The sequence below is a fragment of the Orcinus orca genome, chromosome 3 (genome assembly GCF_937001465.1).
Source record: "Orcinus orca chromosome 3, mOrcOrc1.1, whole genome shotgun sequence".
NCBI lineage: Eukaryota > Metazoa > Chordata > Mammalia > Artiodactyla > Delphinidae > Orcinus > Orcinus orca.
Window position 1 is genome coordinate 61,737,469 of NC_064561.1, and position 15,695 is coordinate 61,753,163.

At 39.6% G+C, this 15,695-nt stretch overlaps 1 protein-coding gene across 2 annotated transcripts in view; it reads right to left on the reverse strand.

Moving 5' to 3' along the window:
* STK32A (serine/threonine kinase 32A) overlaps positions 1 to 15,695 on the reverse strand; it is a 122,042-nt gene that overhangs the window by 52,455 nt on the left and 53,892 nt on the right. For both annotated transcript variants that reach the window (XM_012536944.3, XM_033406846.2), the window contains exon 5: positions 2,412 to 2,585. In XM_012536944.3, the coding sequence (XP_012392398.2) occupies positions 2,412 to 2,585 (174 nt within the window). The remainder of the gene's footprint in view (positions 1 to 2,411; positions 2,586 to 15,695) is intronic.

The window sequence follows — 15,695 nt, forward strand, 5'->3', positions numbered from 1 at the left end:
GTATAACAAAGTGAATCAGCTATACGTATACATATATCCCCATATCCCCTCTTTCTTGCGCGTCTCCCTCCCACCCTCCCTATCCCACCCCTCTAGGTGGTCACAAAGCACCGAGCTGATCTCCCTGTGCTATGCGGCTGCTTCCCACTAGCTATCTGTTTTACATTTGGTAGTGTATATATGTCCATGCCACTCTCTCATTTCGTCCCAGCTTACCCTTCCCCCTCCCCGTGTCCTCAAGTCCATTCTCTACATCTGCATCTTTATTCCTGTCCTAGGATGCTATCTCATTTTAACCCAGTATTCATAATGTCATGGTGTTTGCCTTCCATTCATCTGCCATGAGGAGGAGACATTTCAGTACAAAGAGGCCCTCTGAAGATGGGCACTAAGTAGTAATTGTGAGTGTGTAAAGGGCAAGGAGCAGAAACTTAGTCCTTGGTTTCTTATTCAAGTGGCAAAACCGTGATAGGAGCAAAAGAGAGTGAGGGAGACAAGGACAGAAAACAATGCTATTTGGTATGGTTATGTTCCTTGGGGGTGAAAATTGTATCAAGTTTTCTGTTTCGTTTTTCTCCTGTATTCTTCTTGGAACATGGTTCTAAGCACATGGCAAAAATGCTCAGAGCATCTTGACTTGTGATGACTGAGAAAATGAAGCTCAGAGAAAGAAGCCACAGAACTCAGATTCAAACAGAGAAGGGAGAAAGTTACAAGGTGGCCTCTGGTGATGTTGGCTTTTCATAGTCCCTGGCTTCTGCCTGAGATCTGCAATGTCAGCACCCCAAACAGACTGTGGGTTGGCAATTTGGGGGAGGATGAGTGAGCATGAAGACCCTGACAGGGACTCTATAGCCTACAAATATGAAAAGTTTCTCCTCGGAAAGAAGTAGGCGGGAGGTAGCAGAAAGGCAGTATGGGAGAAAGATCGCTTGTCAACAGGATTCCCAGTTATTGACAAAAACACCGGGTGTGTAAATTTACTTCCGAGATCATACATGATTAACTGGTCTGCTTTCCATTTATCCATTTCCTGAAGAGCACGTTTCCAATACAAATGGGCCCTTCCAAAGATAGAAAATTAAATAATAATTATGTAAGCGCCAAGGCCAAAAAGAGAGAGAGAAAAAAAAAGGATTGGTCCACAGTGCTTGCATGGAGAATCTATAAATTATGATGTTACATCTTCAACCACAGGCCCTGTACTAGACCTGATAAATTCTAGATAAATGTCAACTAGTGGTGGGCAAAAATTTTATCTAGACAAATTTTCAGTAAATGAGACATAATTAAACTTAAAAACTCAGCAGATTCTTCAAGGATTAGAGATGACAGTGGCAGAGTCACATGTTGGTTGTTCATTTAACAATGCATAATTAATTAATGTATATATTTCATATGTGTAATTAATGCAAGGTAGTATAGTAGACAGAGCTCTGACTTTAGGATCGGAGAGATAGAGGTTTGAATCCCCGCAATGCCAGTTGTCAGGGTCTCTCCTTGGCAAATCTTTGAGCCACACTTTTCTCATCTGTATAATGGGAATACTGTAATGAAATGTGGAGTACTCTTTGAGTTTTGAGAATTTAACAGGATAATATATGAAAGTACCTAGCAGTACCTGGCATATAGAAAGCCAGGTAAATAGTAGCTGCTTTGATGGTGATTAGGTTCAAACTTCTTATAAGTAACCTAGATGATACTTTAATGCCTCCAGGTCACAAAATCTCATATTTAATACTGGTCTAACTATACCTGCTCAGCTCACTTATCACTTATTACAGAGATCAAGTGAGATATTATATAGGAACTTGCCATTAAAAACTACGAACTCCTATATAAACATAAAGCATTATCCTTTTCTCTCTGTTGTCTGTTTGGGTTTATAGCTACTTGTGTTATTTGTTTGTCTTTAGCACAAATGCCCCAAGTGAAGGAGATACATTGCTTTTGCTAACTTCTGTCTGCAGCTTGCCCTCACAATAGGGTAGATGACAGGCAGATGTTAGGACTCAAATTTTCTCCCCATAGAATTTTATTCCTACCCATTCTATTTCTTTCCCTTCATGCACTTCCTCCATTTCTCTTTTGATTAATTCATTTATATTTATTAAGCTCCTATATGTCACCTTTTCTTCTCTTTGTCTAGGCTTAGTTATAAGCAGCACCAACACTCACTAATTCTGGTCTTATTGTTTACAAACTGTGACCTTGGGCAGACTAAGCTCAATGTGCTCAGTTTTTGTTTTTTTTTAATCTGAAAAATGGGGACAATACACCTACCTCCAGGGATGTTGTAAGAATTAAGTAAGAATTAGATGTCACGCTCAACAAGGACCTGTTGAATGCTTCAGGTTGTGCATTCCCTCCTGTGCATTCAGACCAAGGCTGTCCCCTTGGACTTGACTCACCTGTGAATGATGCGCTGGCTCTGCAGGTAGTCCAGGGCCATGGCCAGCTCACAGATGAAGAGCTTCACAGTGTCTTCCTGGAAGCGGACATTCTGCTGCAGGTGATAACGCAGGTCCCCGCCCAGCAGCAGGTCCACCACCATGAACATGTCTTCCTCATCTTGGAAGGAGTACCTGGAGGGGAATTAGAAATGCAAGTGGGTTAAATACATGTACACACTAAAGAGGCCCAGAGGCAAAGGACACCTTACAGATCAGAGCAGAACTTTCCTAAGCTAAGGGTTCAGGCTTTGGGAGTACTGGTCTATTACTCACTCCAGGCCCTCCGTTTCCACATGTGTAAAATGGGAATGATAAGAAGATCTTCCACATTTGATCATAGTGAAGACTAAATATGATGAGTATAATATTTAATGTCATTCCTGGCATATAGTAAGAACCCATTAACTGGAGGTCTACAAAGCTATAAAGCCCAGGAAATAAAGAACACCCCATTTATTCACCTATTATTAACGATCATATCCTGAACACACTGTTGCAGGAGGTCCATAAAATATGAGTTACAAGCCCTCCTTGAAGCACCTCGTGCTTATTTTTCCACACTAACAACTTCATTGCCCAGCAACATTATAACAAATCATGAACCACATAAATGATAAGAAAAAGATATAAAAAGGGCAATAAAGAAGTAAGTGCACAGTACAGGGCAGTAATTCGCTCAGTCTCTGGGATAAGGAGGGAAGGGAAATCTTCTCAGCAGAGGAGAAAACTGAGTTAAATTTTGAAGGATGGTGACAATAATAATAACTACAAAATAAAGCCAACATCTCTGGGGCAGATGCTAAAGGACTCCACAAATGTGGTGTCATTAACCCCACAATGCTGCTCTTATGCTCCCATTTTCCAAATGAGGAAATCAAGGCCCGGTGAAGCTTCAGTAATTTGCATGAGGTAGAACACCCAATAAATGGTAGAGGTGAAGGGGTCTCCAGGTCCAAAAGGAAGATCTGAGAGAGGAAAACAGCAGGAATTAAGCACAGACATGGGAAAGAACACAATGTGAGGGGGGAAAGGAAAATAGTTTGGGTTTGTTGGAACGACAGGTGTTACGGGGAAGCTTGAGCCTGGAGAGAAAGATAGAGGGCAGATCCCATGACAGGAGCTTGTTCACGAGTCTGTACACGTTGGAAAGACGGTGAAGAGGTTTAAGCAGGACGTATGATCAGACAGGGACTTCACACTTGAAGGAGCATGGGCTGGACGGACGGGAAGAGGGAAGGAGACACAGGCCAGCAGAATTGGCCTCTGCTCCCTGCAAAGAGTCTTTTGTAAAAATGCATTCCAACGGCTATGACTCGTTTTGTTTTCCTCAAAGCACAGACATGATTTCTAGTCACAGAAAGCTCTCTGTATCAGCACTATGTCAACACGTTTCTTTTGACATCATGTCACTGAGATCATATTTTCAAGTTTTATTTGAATCACAGAATTAAGAGTCTGCAAAGCAGTGCCCAGGATGCAAACGAATTCCTAGTGACAAGTTCTTTGCTTAGGAAACAAACATAGAATATCAATGATGGGAGAACTGTACTGAGTACATTTTCTTCTTTAGAGTGATCATTGTGCTAGAGGAGGAGAGGACTTGCAAACAAAAGAAAAAAGAGAAATTCAATGAAGCATTAATCTGAGGCAGTAACATTCTAATGAAGACTAGGTCCTCGGTGTTTCCTTGTTCAGTAAATAAAATTCTGTTTACCACTGAGGACTGATTCACACAGAAGATGTCAGAAATTAAGCCCTTAGGGAGAATTTAGACAGAAACACGGGAAGGGCTTGTAAAAATGTGGGCAGCACATCCTTGGTATTGTCTTTTAGGAAGTGTTATTGTTCACCTCCTTGCAAGGACTGGCTGGGCATCTCTGCCATAGGTTTGATGGGCACCAGGATAGGTTCCTGAACCTGGGCTATTTGGTTCGGAATCCTCCCAGCTGCACCACTACACGTTATATCCATTGTTTTACAGGTCTTTCAGGAAGTAATAATGTGCTAGTTATACGTAACCCTGCCCGGGATCTATTGCACTTAGGCTGCCCTTAGCTAATATAACAAACGATGATGGTTCATGGGATGAGAGCAGTGTCTTCTTGGGATAGCTGGCAAATGAGGTGGCTGAGAACTGGGTACCAAAAGAAGGGAGAAGAGAATGCTCACCATGAACGTAACTCGCTGCCAATGGATACAACCCAGGCAGACTGGGTTCGCATAGAGAGCAGTGATTGGCTGCATTCAGCTCCCCACTGGAGGCAGGCGGAGGTCCCAAACCCGGTGACAGAGAAGAGGACTCCTCTCCCATTACTCTATTTAACTCGAAGTGAGGGACAAGTGTATTATTAAATTCACCCTAAGTGAACGAACATTTTTATTGCGACTTGGGCTCAGCGATTTTTATTCAAAGAACAAACTGATAAAGGTGCCAGTTGTGTCAAGTTAACGACAGTGCCCGGCCACGCGGGGGATTATTAGAGAAGAAGCAGCCCAGGCAAGAGGCAACATGCTTCCCTTGGCCAGTATGATTTTAAATTTATTTAATCATGGAGCCAGTTGGCTGTTAAAAATCCTTTTTCCCCTTCGGCACATCAGACCTGAAGTCCTCTATCACACATCCTAGACTCTCAGAGGGAGAGAAGATAAGATTTTAATTTCCAGGACTATATCCAGTAAAATATGTGGGCACAACACAGTTTGGTAATAACTAGGATATGAAGGTTCATATCATAACCTGATTTTTTAAACCTAAAAGTGAAAGAGCTTCCCTATACCTTGGCCATTTATCCCATAGACTCAATGATGCATTTCCATTACTTTTTAAAAATGCTATATCATGGCTTATTTGTTAGTTGACAGCTCCAAAATTAGTAAATCTGGTCCCACTGCATGTGAAATGCATTGTAAAGTCTGCTCAGTAAGAGCGGAGATAAGTAACAAAGGACCACCACCCTGCTCCACCCTACTCCATCATATTGCCATAGACTATACACAGCTCTCTCTGTGTAATGTTGAACCTCTCCAATTCATTCTACACACCATGGTTATGTTTTTACAATGTGAGTTTTATGTTATGCAGCCCCATAAAACCCCTTCACCTCTTTCCATGGTCCGCAGGACTCTGTGTGGTCTGGCCCTGTTTACTTTTCCAGACTTATTTTGAAGATCTTTTCCTTCCATTACTCAACTAGCAGTTCATGCCCCCTCCAGCTTTAGAAGACTGTGATATGGTATGACCTTGCCTGCACGCACAATGCTGTCCACTACCTGGTTATTGTCTCTTCCTCTTTCAGTCTCAGCCCAAAGGACACCTCACAGAGACATTTCTAACACTCCATATCAAACCTCGTCTCCCTGTTATACACAGTGCCGTATTCTTGTTCGCTCTACTTATCATAATTTGAAAATATTTTCCTGCATGCTTTTGGATTAACAGCTTTCATTCCCACTCTGCCATCAGGAAGCATGCCTGTTTTTACTCATCCTTCATTCCTCGGTCCCTGTATGCTTCCTGAAATGTAGACTCTAAAAACAGTTGTAGAAAAAGTAACAAATTCATGAATGAACTAAAAAAAGGAAAGAGAAAAGCAAGATTAAAACTCAGGTTTGGGGCTTCCCTGGTGGCGCAGTGGTTGAGAGTCCGCCTGCCAATGCAGGGGACACGGGTTCGAGCCCTGGTCTGGGAAGATCCCACATGCCGCGGAGCGGCTGGGCCTGTGAGCCATGGCCGCTGAGCCTGCGCGTCTAGAGCCTGTGCTCTGCAACGGGAGAGGCCACAACAGTGAGAGGCCCGCGTACCGCAAAAAAAAAACAAAAAACAAAACTCAGTTTGGGTGGGTCTGATATGCATTTGTTAGGTTCTATTTTTAGAAATTAGCATGGCTACCAAATCAGTCACTCACCTTCTTGAAGCTGTCTCATGCAGGCCACTTTGAAATAAATCTGAATTGGAGCACTGGAAGAGATCTATTTTCCAATGGAGGGTTTTTCAAATTGTGGCTCATAACACACTAATGGTTGTGAAATCAGTTTGGTTGGTCCTAACAAGCACTTTTTTGGAAGAAATAAAATAGACTGAATAAAATAAAATAAATGCTATTAACATATAAGGCCAAACATTGTTTTTGTGAATATAACGTGTGTCTCTGTGAGTATATCTACTGGGTTGTGATGAAAAATAGATTTCTTCCCGTGGGTTGAAGATAAAAAAAGCTTGAAAACCGTGACACTAGGGCAACCTGCTGCTTATTCCAGAACTATTGTATCAAATCCCATTCAGACTTTACCATTTCTGATGTCTGTCAGTTCTGATGTCTCCATCTAGCAAAGCATGGGAAATGCAGGACAAATATTATTAGATATTGCTTTTTAAAGCTCTCAGCTTTTGTAGAAAAAGACATTGATTCATCAAAGATGGAATCCATTTAAAAACATATTTAAGGAAAATACAAATGGAAAATGCATAGGCTTTAGGCAGGCCTGGGTTTAAATATCACATGTGAATCTGGAGCAAGTCCCTTAAAGGAAACTGAAACTCTGAGAGGATATTTGTACATTGGAAATGATTTTATGTACCATGTGGCAAAGAGCAAATTAGATATAATGTTTGTAAAGTAATTAGCGCAAAGCATGGCTCAGAGCATGGTGGTAAGGAACTTGGCCCTGGGAACAGACTGCTTGTGTTTAAATCCCAGCTCTGCCCTTTACATCTTTAAAACTGGATGGAGCAAGTTATATAAGCCCTCAGCATGCCCATCTATAGTAGTATATACCTCATAGGGCTGTTGGGAAGATCAAGTGTAGTTAATACACATAAAGTGCTTAAAAGAGTACATGGAAGTACTTGGAAGATAGCTATTATAATTACCTTTCTTCTTCCACCCATGAATGTAATATAACTCTGGTATTAAGCAGATTAACTTGTTTTATGCAATTGTTTCCTATTATTTTATATGAGGTAATTATATGAAGATACTGATTGATTTATAGTTGATTTACAATATTGTGTTAGTTTCAGGTGTACAGCAAAGTGATTCACTTATACATACATATGTATATCTATATTTTTTTAATTCTTTTCCATTATAGTTTATTATAAGATATCGAATATAGATCCCTGTGCTGTATAGTAAATCCTTGTTGTTTATCTATTTTATATATGGTAGTTGTGCATCTGTTAATTCTGTACTCACAATTTATCCCCCCACCCCTTCCACTTTGGTGACCATAAATTTGATTTCTATGTCTGTGAGTCTGTTTCTGTTTTGTAAATAAGTTCATTTGTGCTATTTTTTTTAGATTCCACATATAAGTGATATTATATTTGTCTTTCTCTGACTTACTTCATTTAGTATGATAATCTCTAGGTCCATCCATGTTGCTGCAAATGGCATTATTTCATTTGTTTTTATGGCTGAGTAATATTTCATTGTATATGTATATATATACCACAACTTCTTTATCCATTCATCTGTTGATGGACACTTAGGTTGCTTCCATGTCTTGGCTATTGTAAATAGTGCCACTATGAACATTGGGGTGTATGTATCTTTTCAAATTAGAGCTTTTGTCTTTTCTGGATATATGCCCAGAAGTGGGATTGCTGGATCATATGGTAACTCTATTTTTAGTTTTTAAAGGAACCTCCATACTGTTCCCCATGGTGGCTGCAACCAATTTACATTCCTACCAACAGTATGGGAGGGTTCCCTTTTATGAATATATTTATTGTCAGTGGTATAATCGACATGATTACCATTAACTGAGCTCTTACTATATGTCAGATACCATGCTAGGTACTTTATGTATATTATTGCATTTGATTGTTACTATAAACCTGTGAGGTAAGTAATATCTTTTTTAAAAAATTTCATTTATCTTTTTATACAGCACGTTCTTATTAGTTATCTATTTTACACACATCACTGTATACATATCAATCCCAATCTCCCAATTCATCACACCACCACCAAACCCACCCCCACTTTCCCCCCTTGGTGTCCATGTGTTTGTTCTCTACATCTCTGTCTCTATTTCTTCCCTGCAAACCAGTTCATCTGTACCATTTTTCTAGGTTCCACATATATGCGTTAATATATGATATTTGTTTTTCTCTTTCTGGCTTACTTCACTCGGTATGACAATCTCTAGGTCCATCCACGTCTCTACAAATGACACAATTTCTTTCCTTTTTATGGCTGAGTAGTATTCCACTGTGTATATACACCACATCTTCTTTATCCATTCGTCTGTCCATGGACATTTAGGTTGTTTCCATGTCTTGGCTATTATAAATAGTGCTGCAATGAACATTGGGGTGCATAGTGCTGCAATGAACATTGGGGTGCATGTGTCTTTTTGAAGTATGGTTCTCTCTGGGTATATGCCCAGTAGTGGGATTGCTGGGTTGTATGGTAGTTCTATTATTAGTTTTTTAAGGAACCTCCATACTGTTTTCCATAGTGGCTGTATCAATTTACATTCCCACCAATAGTGCAAGAGGGTTCCCTTTTCTCCACACACTCTCCAGCATTTATTGTTTGTAGATTTTTTGATGATGGCCATTCTGACCAGTGTGATGTGATAGCTCATTGTAGTTTTGATTTGCATTTCTCTAATAATTAGTGATGTTGAGCATCCTTTCATGTGTTTGTTGGCAATCTGTATATCTGCTTTGGAGAAATGTCTATTTAGGTCTTCTGCCCATTTTTTAATTGGGTTGTTTGTTTTTTTAATGTTGAACTGCATGAGCTGCTTGTAAATTTTGGAGATTAATCCTTGTTGATTCGTTTGCAAATATTTTCTCACATTCTGAGGGCTGTCTTTTTGTCTTGTTTATAGTTTCCTTTGCTGTGCAAAATCTTTTAAGTTTCATTAGGTCTCATTTGTTTATTTTTGTTTTTATTTCCATTACTCTAGGAGGTGCATCAAAAGGATCTTGCTGTGATTTATGTCAAAGGGTGTTCTGCCTATGTTTTCCTCTAAGAGCTTTATACTGTCTGATCTTAAATTTAGGTCTCTAATCCATTTTGAGTTTATTTTTGTGTATGGTGTTAGGGAGTGTTCTAATTTCATTCCTTTACATGTAGCTGTCCAGTTTTCCCAACACCACTTATTGAAGAGACCGTCTTTTCTCCATTGTATATCCTTGCCTCCTTTGTCATAGATTAGTTGACCATAGGTGCATGGGTTTATCTTTCAGCTTTCTATCCTGTTCAATTGATCTGTATTTCTGTTTTAGCGCCAGTACCATATTGTGTTGATTACCGTAGCTTTATAGTATAGTCTGAAGTCAGGGAGTCTGATTCCTCCAGCTCTGTTTTTTTCCCTCAAGACTGCTTTGGCTATTTGGGGTCTTTTGTGTCTCCATTGAAATTTTAAGATTTTTTGTTCTAGTTCTGTAAAAAATGCCATTAGTAATTTGATAGGGATTGCATTCAATCTGTAGATTGCTTTGGGTAGTATAGTCATTTTCACACTCATTTTCAATCTGTATGTGTCCCTAGGTCTGAAGTAGGTCGCTTGTAGACAGCATATATATGGGTCTCATTTTTGTATCCATTCAGCGAGCCTGTGTCCTTTGGTTGGAGCTTTTAATCCATTCACATTTAAGGTAATTATTTATATGTATGTTCCTATTATCATTTTCTTAATTGTTTTGGGTTTGTTTTCATAGTTCCTTTTCTTCTCTTGTGTTTCCCACTTAGAGAAGTTCCTTTAGCATTTGTTGTGCAGCTGGTTTGGTGGTGTTGAATTCTCTTAGCTTTTGCATGTCTGTAAAGCTTTTGATTTCTCCATCGAATCTGAATGAGATCCTTGCCGGGTACGTTCTTCCCTTTCATCACTTTAAGTATATCATGCCACTCCCTTCTGGCTTGTAGTGTTTCTTCTGAGAAATCAGCTGTTAACCATATGGGAGTTCCCTTGTATGTCATTTGTCATTTTTACCTTGTTGCTTTTAATAATTTTTCTTTGTCTTTAATTTTTGTCAATTTGATTACTATGTGGTGTGACATGTTTCTCCTCAGGTTTATCCTGTCTTGTACTCGCTGCACTTCCTGTACTTGGGTGGCTATTTCCTTTCCCATGTTAGGTAAGTTTTCGACTATAATCTCTTCAAATATTTTCTCAGGTCCTTTCTCTCTCTCTCTTCTCCTTCTGAGACCCCTATAATGCAAATGTTTGTGCATTTAATTTTGTCCCAGAGGTCTCTTAGGCTGTCTTCATTTCTTTTCATTCTTTTTTCTTTATTCTGTTCTGTGGCAGTGAATTCCACCATTCTGACTTCCACGTCACTTATCCATTCTTCCACCTCAGTTATTCTGCTATTAATTCCTTCTAGTGTAGTTTTCATTTCACTTATTGTATTGTTCATCTGCTTGTTTGTTGTTTAATTCTTCTAGGTCTTTGTTAAACATTTCTTGGATCTTCTCGATCTTTGCCTCCATTCTTTTTCCGAGGTCCTGGATCATCTTCACTATCATTATTCTGAGTTCTTTTTCTGGAAGGTTGCCTATCTCCACTTCATTTAGTTGTTTTTCTGGGGTTTTATCTTGTTCCTTCATCTGGTACATAGTCCTCTGCTTTTTCATCTTGTCTGTCTTTCTGTGGATGTGGTTTTTGTTACACAGGCTGCAGGATTGTAGTTCTTCTTGCTTCTGCTGTCTGCCCTCTGGTGATGAGGCTACCTAAGAGGCTTGTGCAAGCTTCCTGATGGGAGGGACTGGTGGTGAGTAGAGCCGGTGTTGCTCTGGTGGGCAGAGCTCAGTAAAACTTTAATCTGCTTGTCTGCTGATATGTGGGACTGAGTTCCCTCCCTGTTGGTTGTTTGGCCTGAGGTGACCCAGCACTGAAGCCTACAGGCTCTTTGGTGGGGCTAATGGTGGACTCTGGGAGGGCTCACGCCAAGAAGTACTTCCCAGAACTTCTGCTGCCAGTGTCCTTGTCCCCATTGTGAGCCACAGCCGGCCCCCACCTCTGCAGGAGACCCTTCAACACTAGCAGATAGGTCTGGTTCAGTCTCCTATGGGATCACTGCTCCTTCCCCCTGGGTCCTGATGTGCACACTACTTTGTATGTGCCCTCCAAGAGTGGAGTCTCTGCTTTCCCCAGTCCTGTCGAAGTCCTACAATCAAATCCCACTATCTGTCAAAGTCTGATTCTCTAGGAATTTCTCCTGTTGCTGGACCCCCAGGTCGGGAAGCCTGATATGGGGCTCAGAACCTTCACTCCAGTGGGTGGACTTGTGTGGTATAAGTGTTCTCCAGTTTGTGAGTCACCCACCCAGCAGTTATGGGATTTGATTTTATTGTGATTGCGCCCCTACTACCATCTCATTGCAGCTTTTCCTTTGTCTTTGGACGTGGGGTATCTTTTTTTGGTGAGTTCCAGTGCCTTCCTGTCAATGATTGTTCAGCAGTTAGTTGTGATTCTGCTGCTCTTCATGTTAGATTCTCTGCCATGCGTGATGTCTGGTGATTCTCTCGGTAAGTAATATCTTTATCCTCATTTTTACTAATGGTAGAAATTCAGGTTTAGTCATCAGAAAAAATAGCAAACCAAATCCATCAACATATTTAAAAAGTTATACACCATGACCAAGTGGGATTAATATCTGAAAATCAATGAATATAATACATTAATAGAATAATGGACAAAACATTATGATCATCTCAATAGGCACTGGAAAAGCATTTGACAAAATACAGCACTCATCCGTGATCAAAACTCTTAACAAATTTGAAATGGAAGGGAGCTTCCTCAATTTGATAAAGGGTATCTGCAATAAAACCCTAAAGTTGAATACTTCCCCCTCTAAGATCAGAAACAAGGCAAGAATACCTCCCCTCACTTCTTTTCAATACAGTACTGGCAATTCTAGCCAGTGAAAGAAAGAAAGGGAAGGAGGAAGGGAGGGAGGGAGAGAGGAAGGCAGGGAGGAAGGAAGGAAGGAAGAATGGCATATTGGAAAGGAAGAAATGAAACTTCCTTTAATTACAGACAACACGATTCTGCATATAGAAAATCATAAGGGAACTACAAAATACCATTAGAACTAATAATCAAGGTAGCAAGGTTTCAGGATACAAGATCAATATACAAAAACCAATTGTATTTTTCTATATAAGCAGTGAACAAAATGGAAATAAAATTAAGAATACAATTGTGTTCAGAAAAGTTCAAAGATAATAAAATGCTTAAGAATATTAAATTAAAATTTAGCAAAGAAGAGCAAGACATACACGAAAAAATCACAAAACTCTGTTCAGGGAAATTAAAGATCTAAATAACTGGAGAAACATTCCATGTTCATAAATTGAAAGACTCAAATATTGTTAAGATGTCGATTATGCCCCAAAATATCTATAGGGTCAGTGCAATTCCTATCGAATTCCCAGCAGGCTTTTTGTTTTTGTTTTTGTATGAACTGACATGCATCTCTTAAATTTATAAGGAAATGCAAAACACCTAGAATAGCCAAAATGATGTTGAAGAAAAAAATCAGAGGACTTTCACTTCCCAATTTCTAAATGTATTATAAAGCTGTAGTTATCAACACAGTGTGGTACTGGCATAATGTAGAGGTATAGGTCAATGGAACAGAACTAAGAGTTCAGAAATATATCTTTATATTTATAGTCAATTGATTTTTGACTAAGATGCCAGGAAAAGATAATCGGTTTAACAAATGGTGATGGGTCAATTAGATATTCACATCCAAAAATGATGAACTTAGACCTCCACACCTTACATAAAAATAACTCAAATGGATCATAGATGTAAGTGCAAAAACAACAAAACTTTTAGAGTAAAACACAGGATAAAATCTTTGAGACCTTGGATTAGGTAAAACTTTCCTAGATACAATACTAAAAGCAAGGTCTATTAAAAACTTGATAAATTAGAGTTTATCTAAATTCAAAATTGTTGCACTTCAAAAGATGCCATTAAGAAAATGACAAGGCAAGCAACAGACTAGGAGAGAATATTTGCCGAATATGTAACAGATAAAAGGATTATACCCAGAATTTACAAAGGACTACTACAATTCAATAATAATACAACCCAGGGGCTCCCCTGGTGGCGCAGTGGTTGAGAGTCCGCCTGCCGATGCAGGGAACGCGGGTTCGTGCCCCGGTCCGGGAGGATCTCACATGCCGTGGAGCGGCTGGGCCCGTGAGCCATGGCCACTGGGTCTGCGCGTCCGGAGCCTGTGCTCCGCCACGGGAGAGACCACAGCAGTGAGAGGCGCACGTACTGCAAAAAAAAAAAAAAAAAAAAATACAACCGAAGAAAAAAGTGGGCAAAGATATGAACAGATGTTTCACTAAAGAAGATACACATGAAAAGATGCCTAACATTACTAGGCATTAGAGCAATGGAAACTAAAACCACAAATGCCATGCTCATCTGAATGGCTGTAATAAATAAAATAGACAATAACAAATGTCAGCTCTAGGATGTAGAGAAAAGAGAACCCTTATACATTGCTGGTGGAAATGTAAATGGTGCAGTCACTTTTGAAGACAGTTTGTGAGTCTCTCAAAAAGTTAAACATTAAATTACCATATCACCCAGCAATTCCACTGTTAGATATCTATCTAAGAGAAGTAAAATCACATTTCTATGCAAAGACTTGTATGCAAGTGTTCATTGCAGCATTATTCATTATTGCTCCAAACTGGAGACAAGCTACATGTCCATCAACTGGTGAAGGAACAGACAAAATGTGGTACATCCATATAGTGGCATACTATTCAGCTCTAAAAAGGAGCAAATTAATAGCACAGACTACATAATGGATGAACCCCATAAACATTATGCTACACGAAAGGAGCGAGACACAAGAGATTACATATTTATAATTCCATTTATATGAAATTGTCAGAAAAGGCAAATTTATAGGTACAGAAAGTAGATTATTAGTTGCCTGGGGCTCAGGCTTGGAATGGGAATTAACTAAGTGGGCACAAAGGATCTTACTAGCAGGATAAAAGTTTCTAAAATTGATTTATAGTGACTTGCACCACTCAGTAAAATTACTTAGGATCACTGAATTGAACACTTGAAACAGGTGAATTTTATGATGTGTAAAATATACCTCAATAAAATTGTTGCAAAAAAGAGGACAGTGGTTAGGAGGAAAAGAAAAGATTATGGTGTAGAGAGATTAAGTATTTGCTCAAGAACCACATGTTAGGAAATTGTGGAGGCGGGATTGCACCTAAACCCACGCAGTTAATATACATGGGTGCACAGCGGCCAATAAAGTTCATGCGACCAAAAAGCATCTAAAGCTTATAATAAAATCCTGTCAGGGAGTAGGTTACTTATTTACGTCCCCTTCAATTCAGCTCTCAAAATTCAATTTGTATGCCTCTTGGGTAGTCTCATTCCAATGGTGGGACATTTCTGATCTTCAGCCAGGGATCTCCACAGAAGTGTTTTTAAGAACCATTGTTGTCCTATACACTAAAATGGGAGAAAAATTAATCTGTGTTTTTCAGATTCTGACCAGGGAGTGCCCACAGCAAGCTTTTCACAGTTTAGGAAAATCATTAGCCCTTGTGAGAAGAGATCCCTGAGGACTGGGCAAAGAGGAGGTTAGGGTGCACTGTCCCATTGTCTTTCTTTGGAGCACTGCTCTATCATATTTCTCTTCTTGTGGCTCTGTAGTAATTTTCCAAAGTGTGTCTAGTGTGAAACTCACAAAAAATAAAACCAAACTAGTATCATTTCATCTAACGAATTTGCCATGACAATACAGAAAACCTAAGGTTTGCAAAAGTCAGATTTCAACAGTTTATAAATAACTATGCCCAGTTGTTGCTGTGTGTGTGTGTGTGTGTGTGTGTGTGTGTGTGTGTGTGTGTGTTTGAACTGAATTTCCAAAGCATGCATGACAAACTGAAGTAAAAGAAAGGTACATGGCTAGGATAACATGGGAACCAAGTTGAGAAAAGAATCTAAATTCTCTCTGCTATAAATTTAGAAGGAGGGAATTTACAACCTAAACAAGCGTGTTTGACTCCTACTCAGTGTGTCAGAGTGAGAACACTTCCATCAAGGCTTGAGGTGAGGCACACTCGGTGACAACTTGGAGAACTGGGCACTCTCATGTGCTCTGGATGGAAGGTAGTTTGGTAAAAGTGCCTCTGAGGACAATTTGGAAATACCTCTTGAAAAAACACATGGTGTTTGACCCTGTAATTTCACTGCTAGAAACTTTCACTATAGATG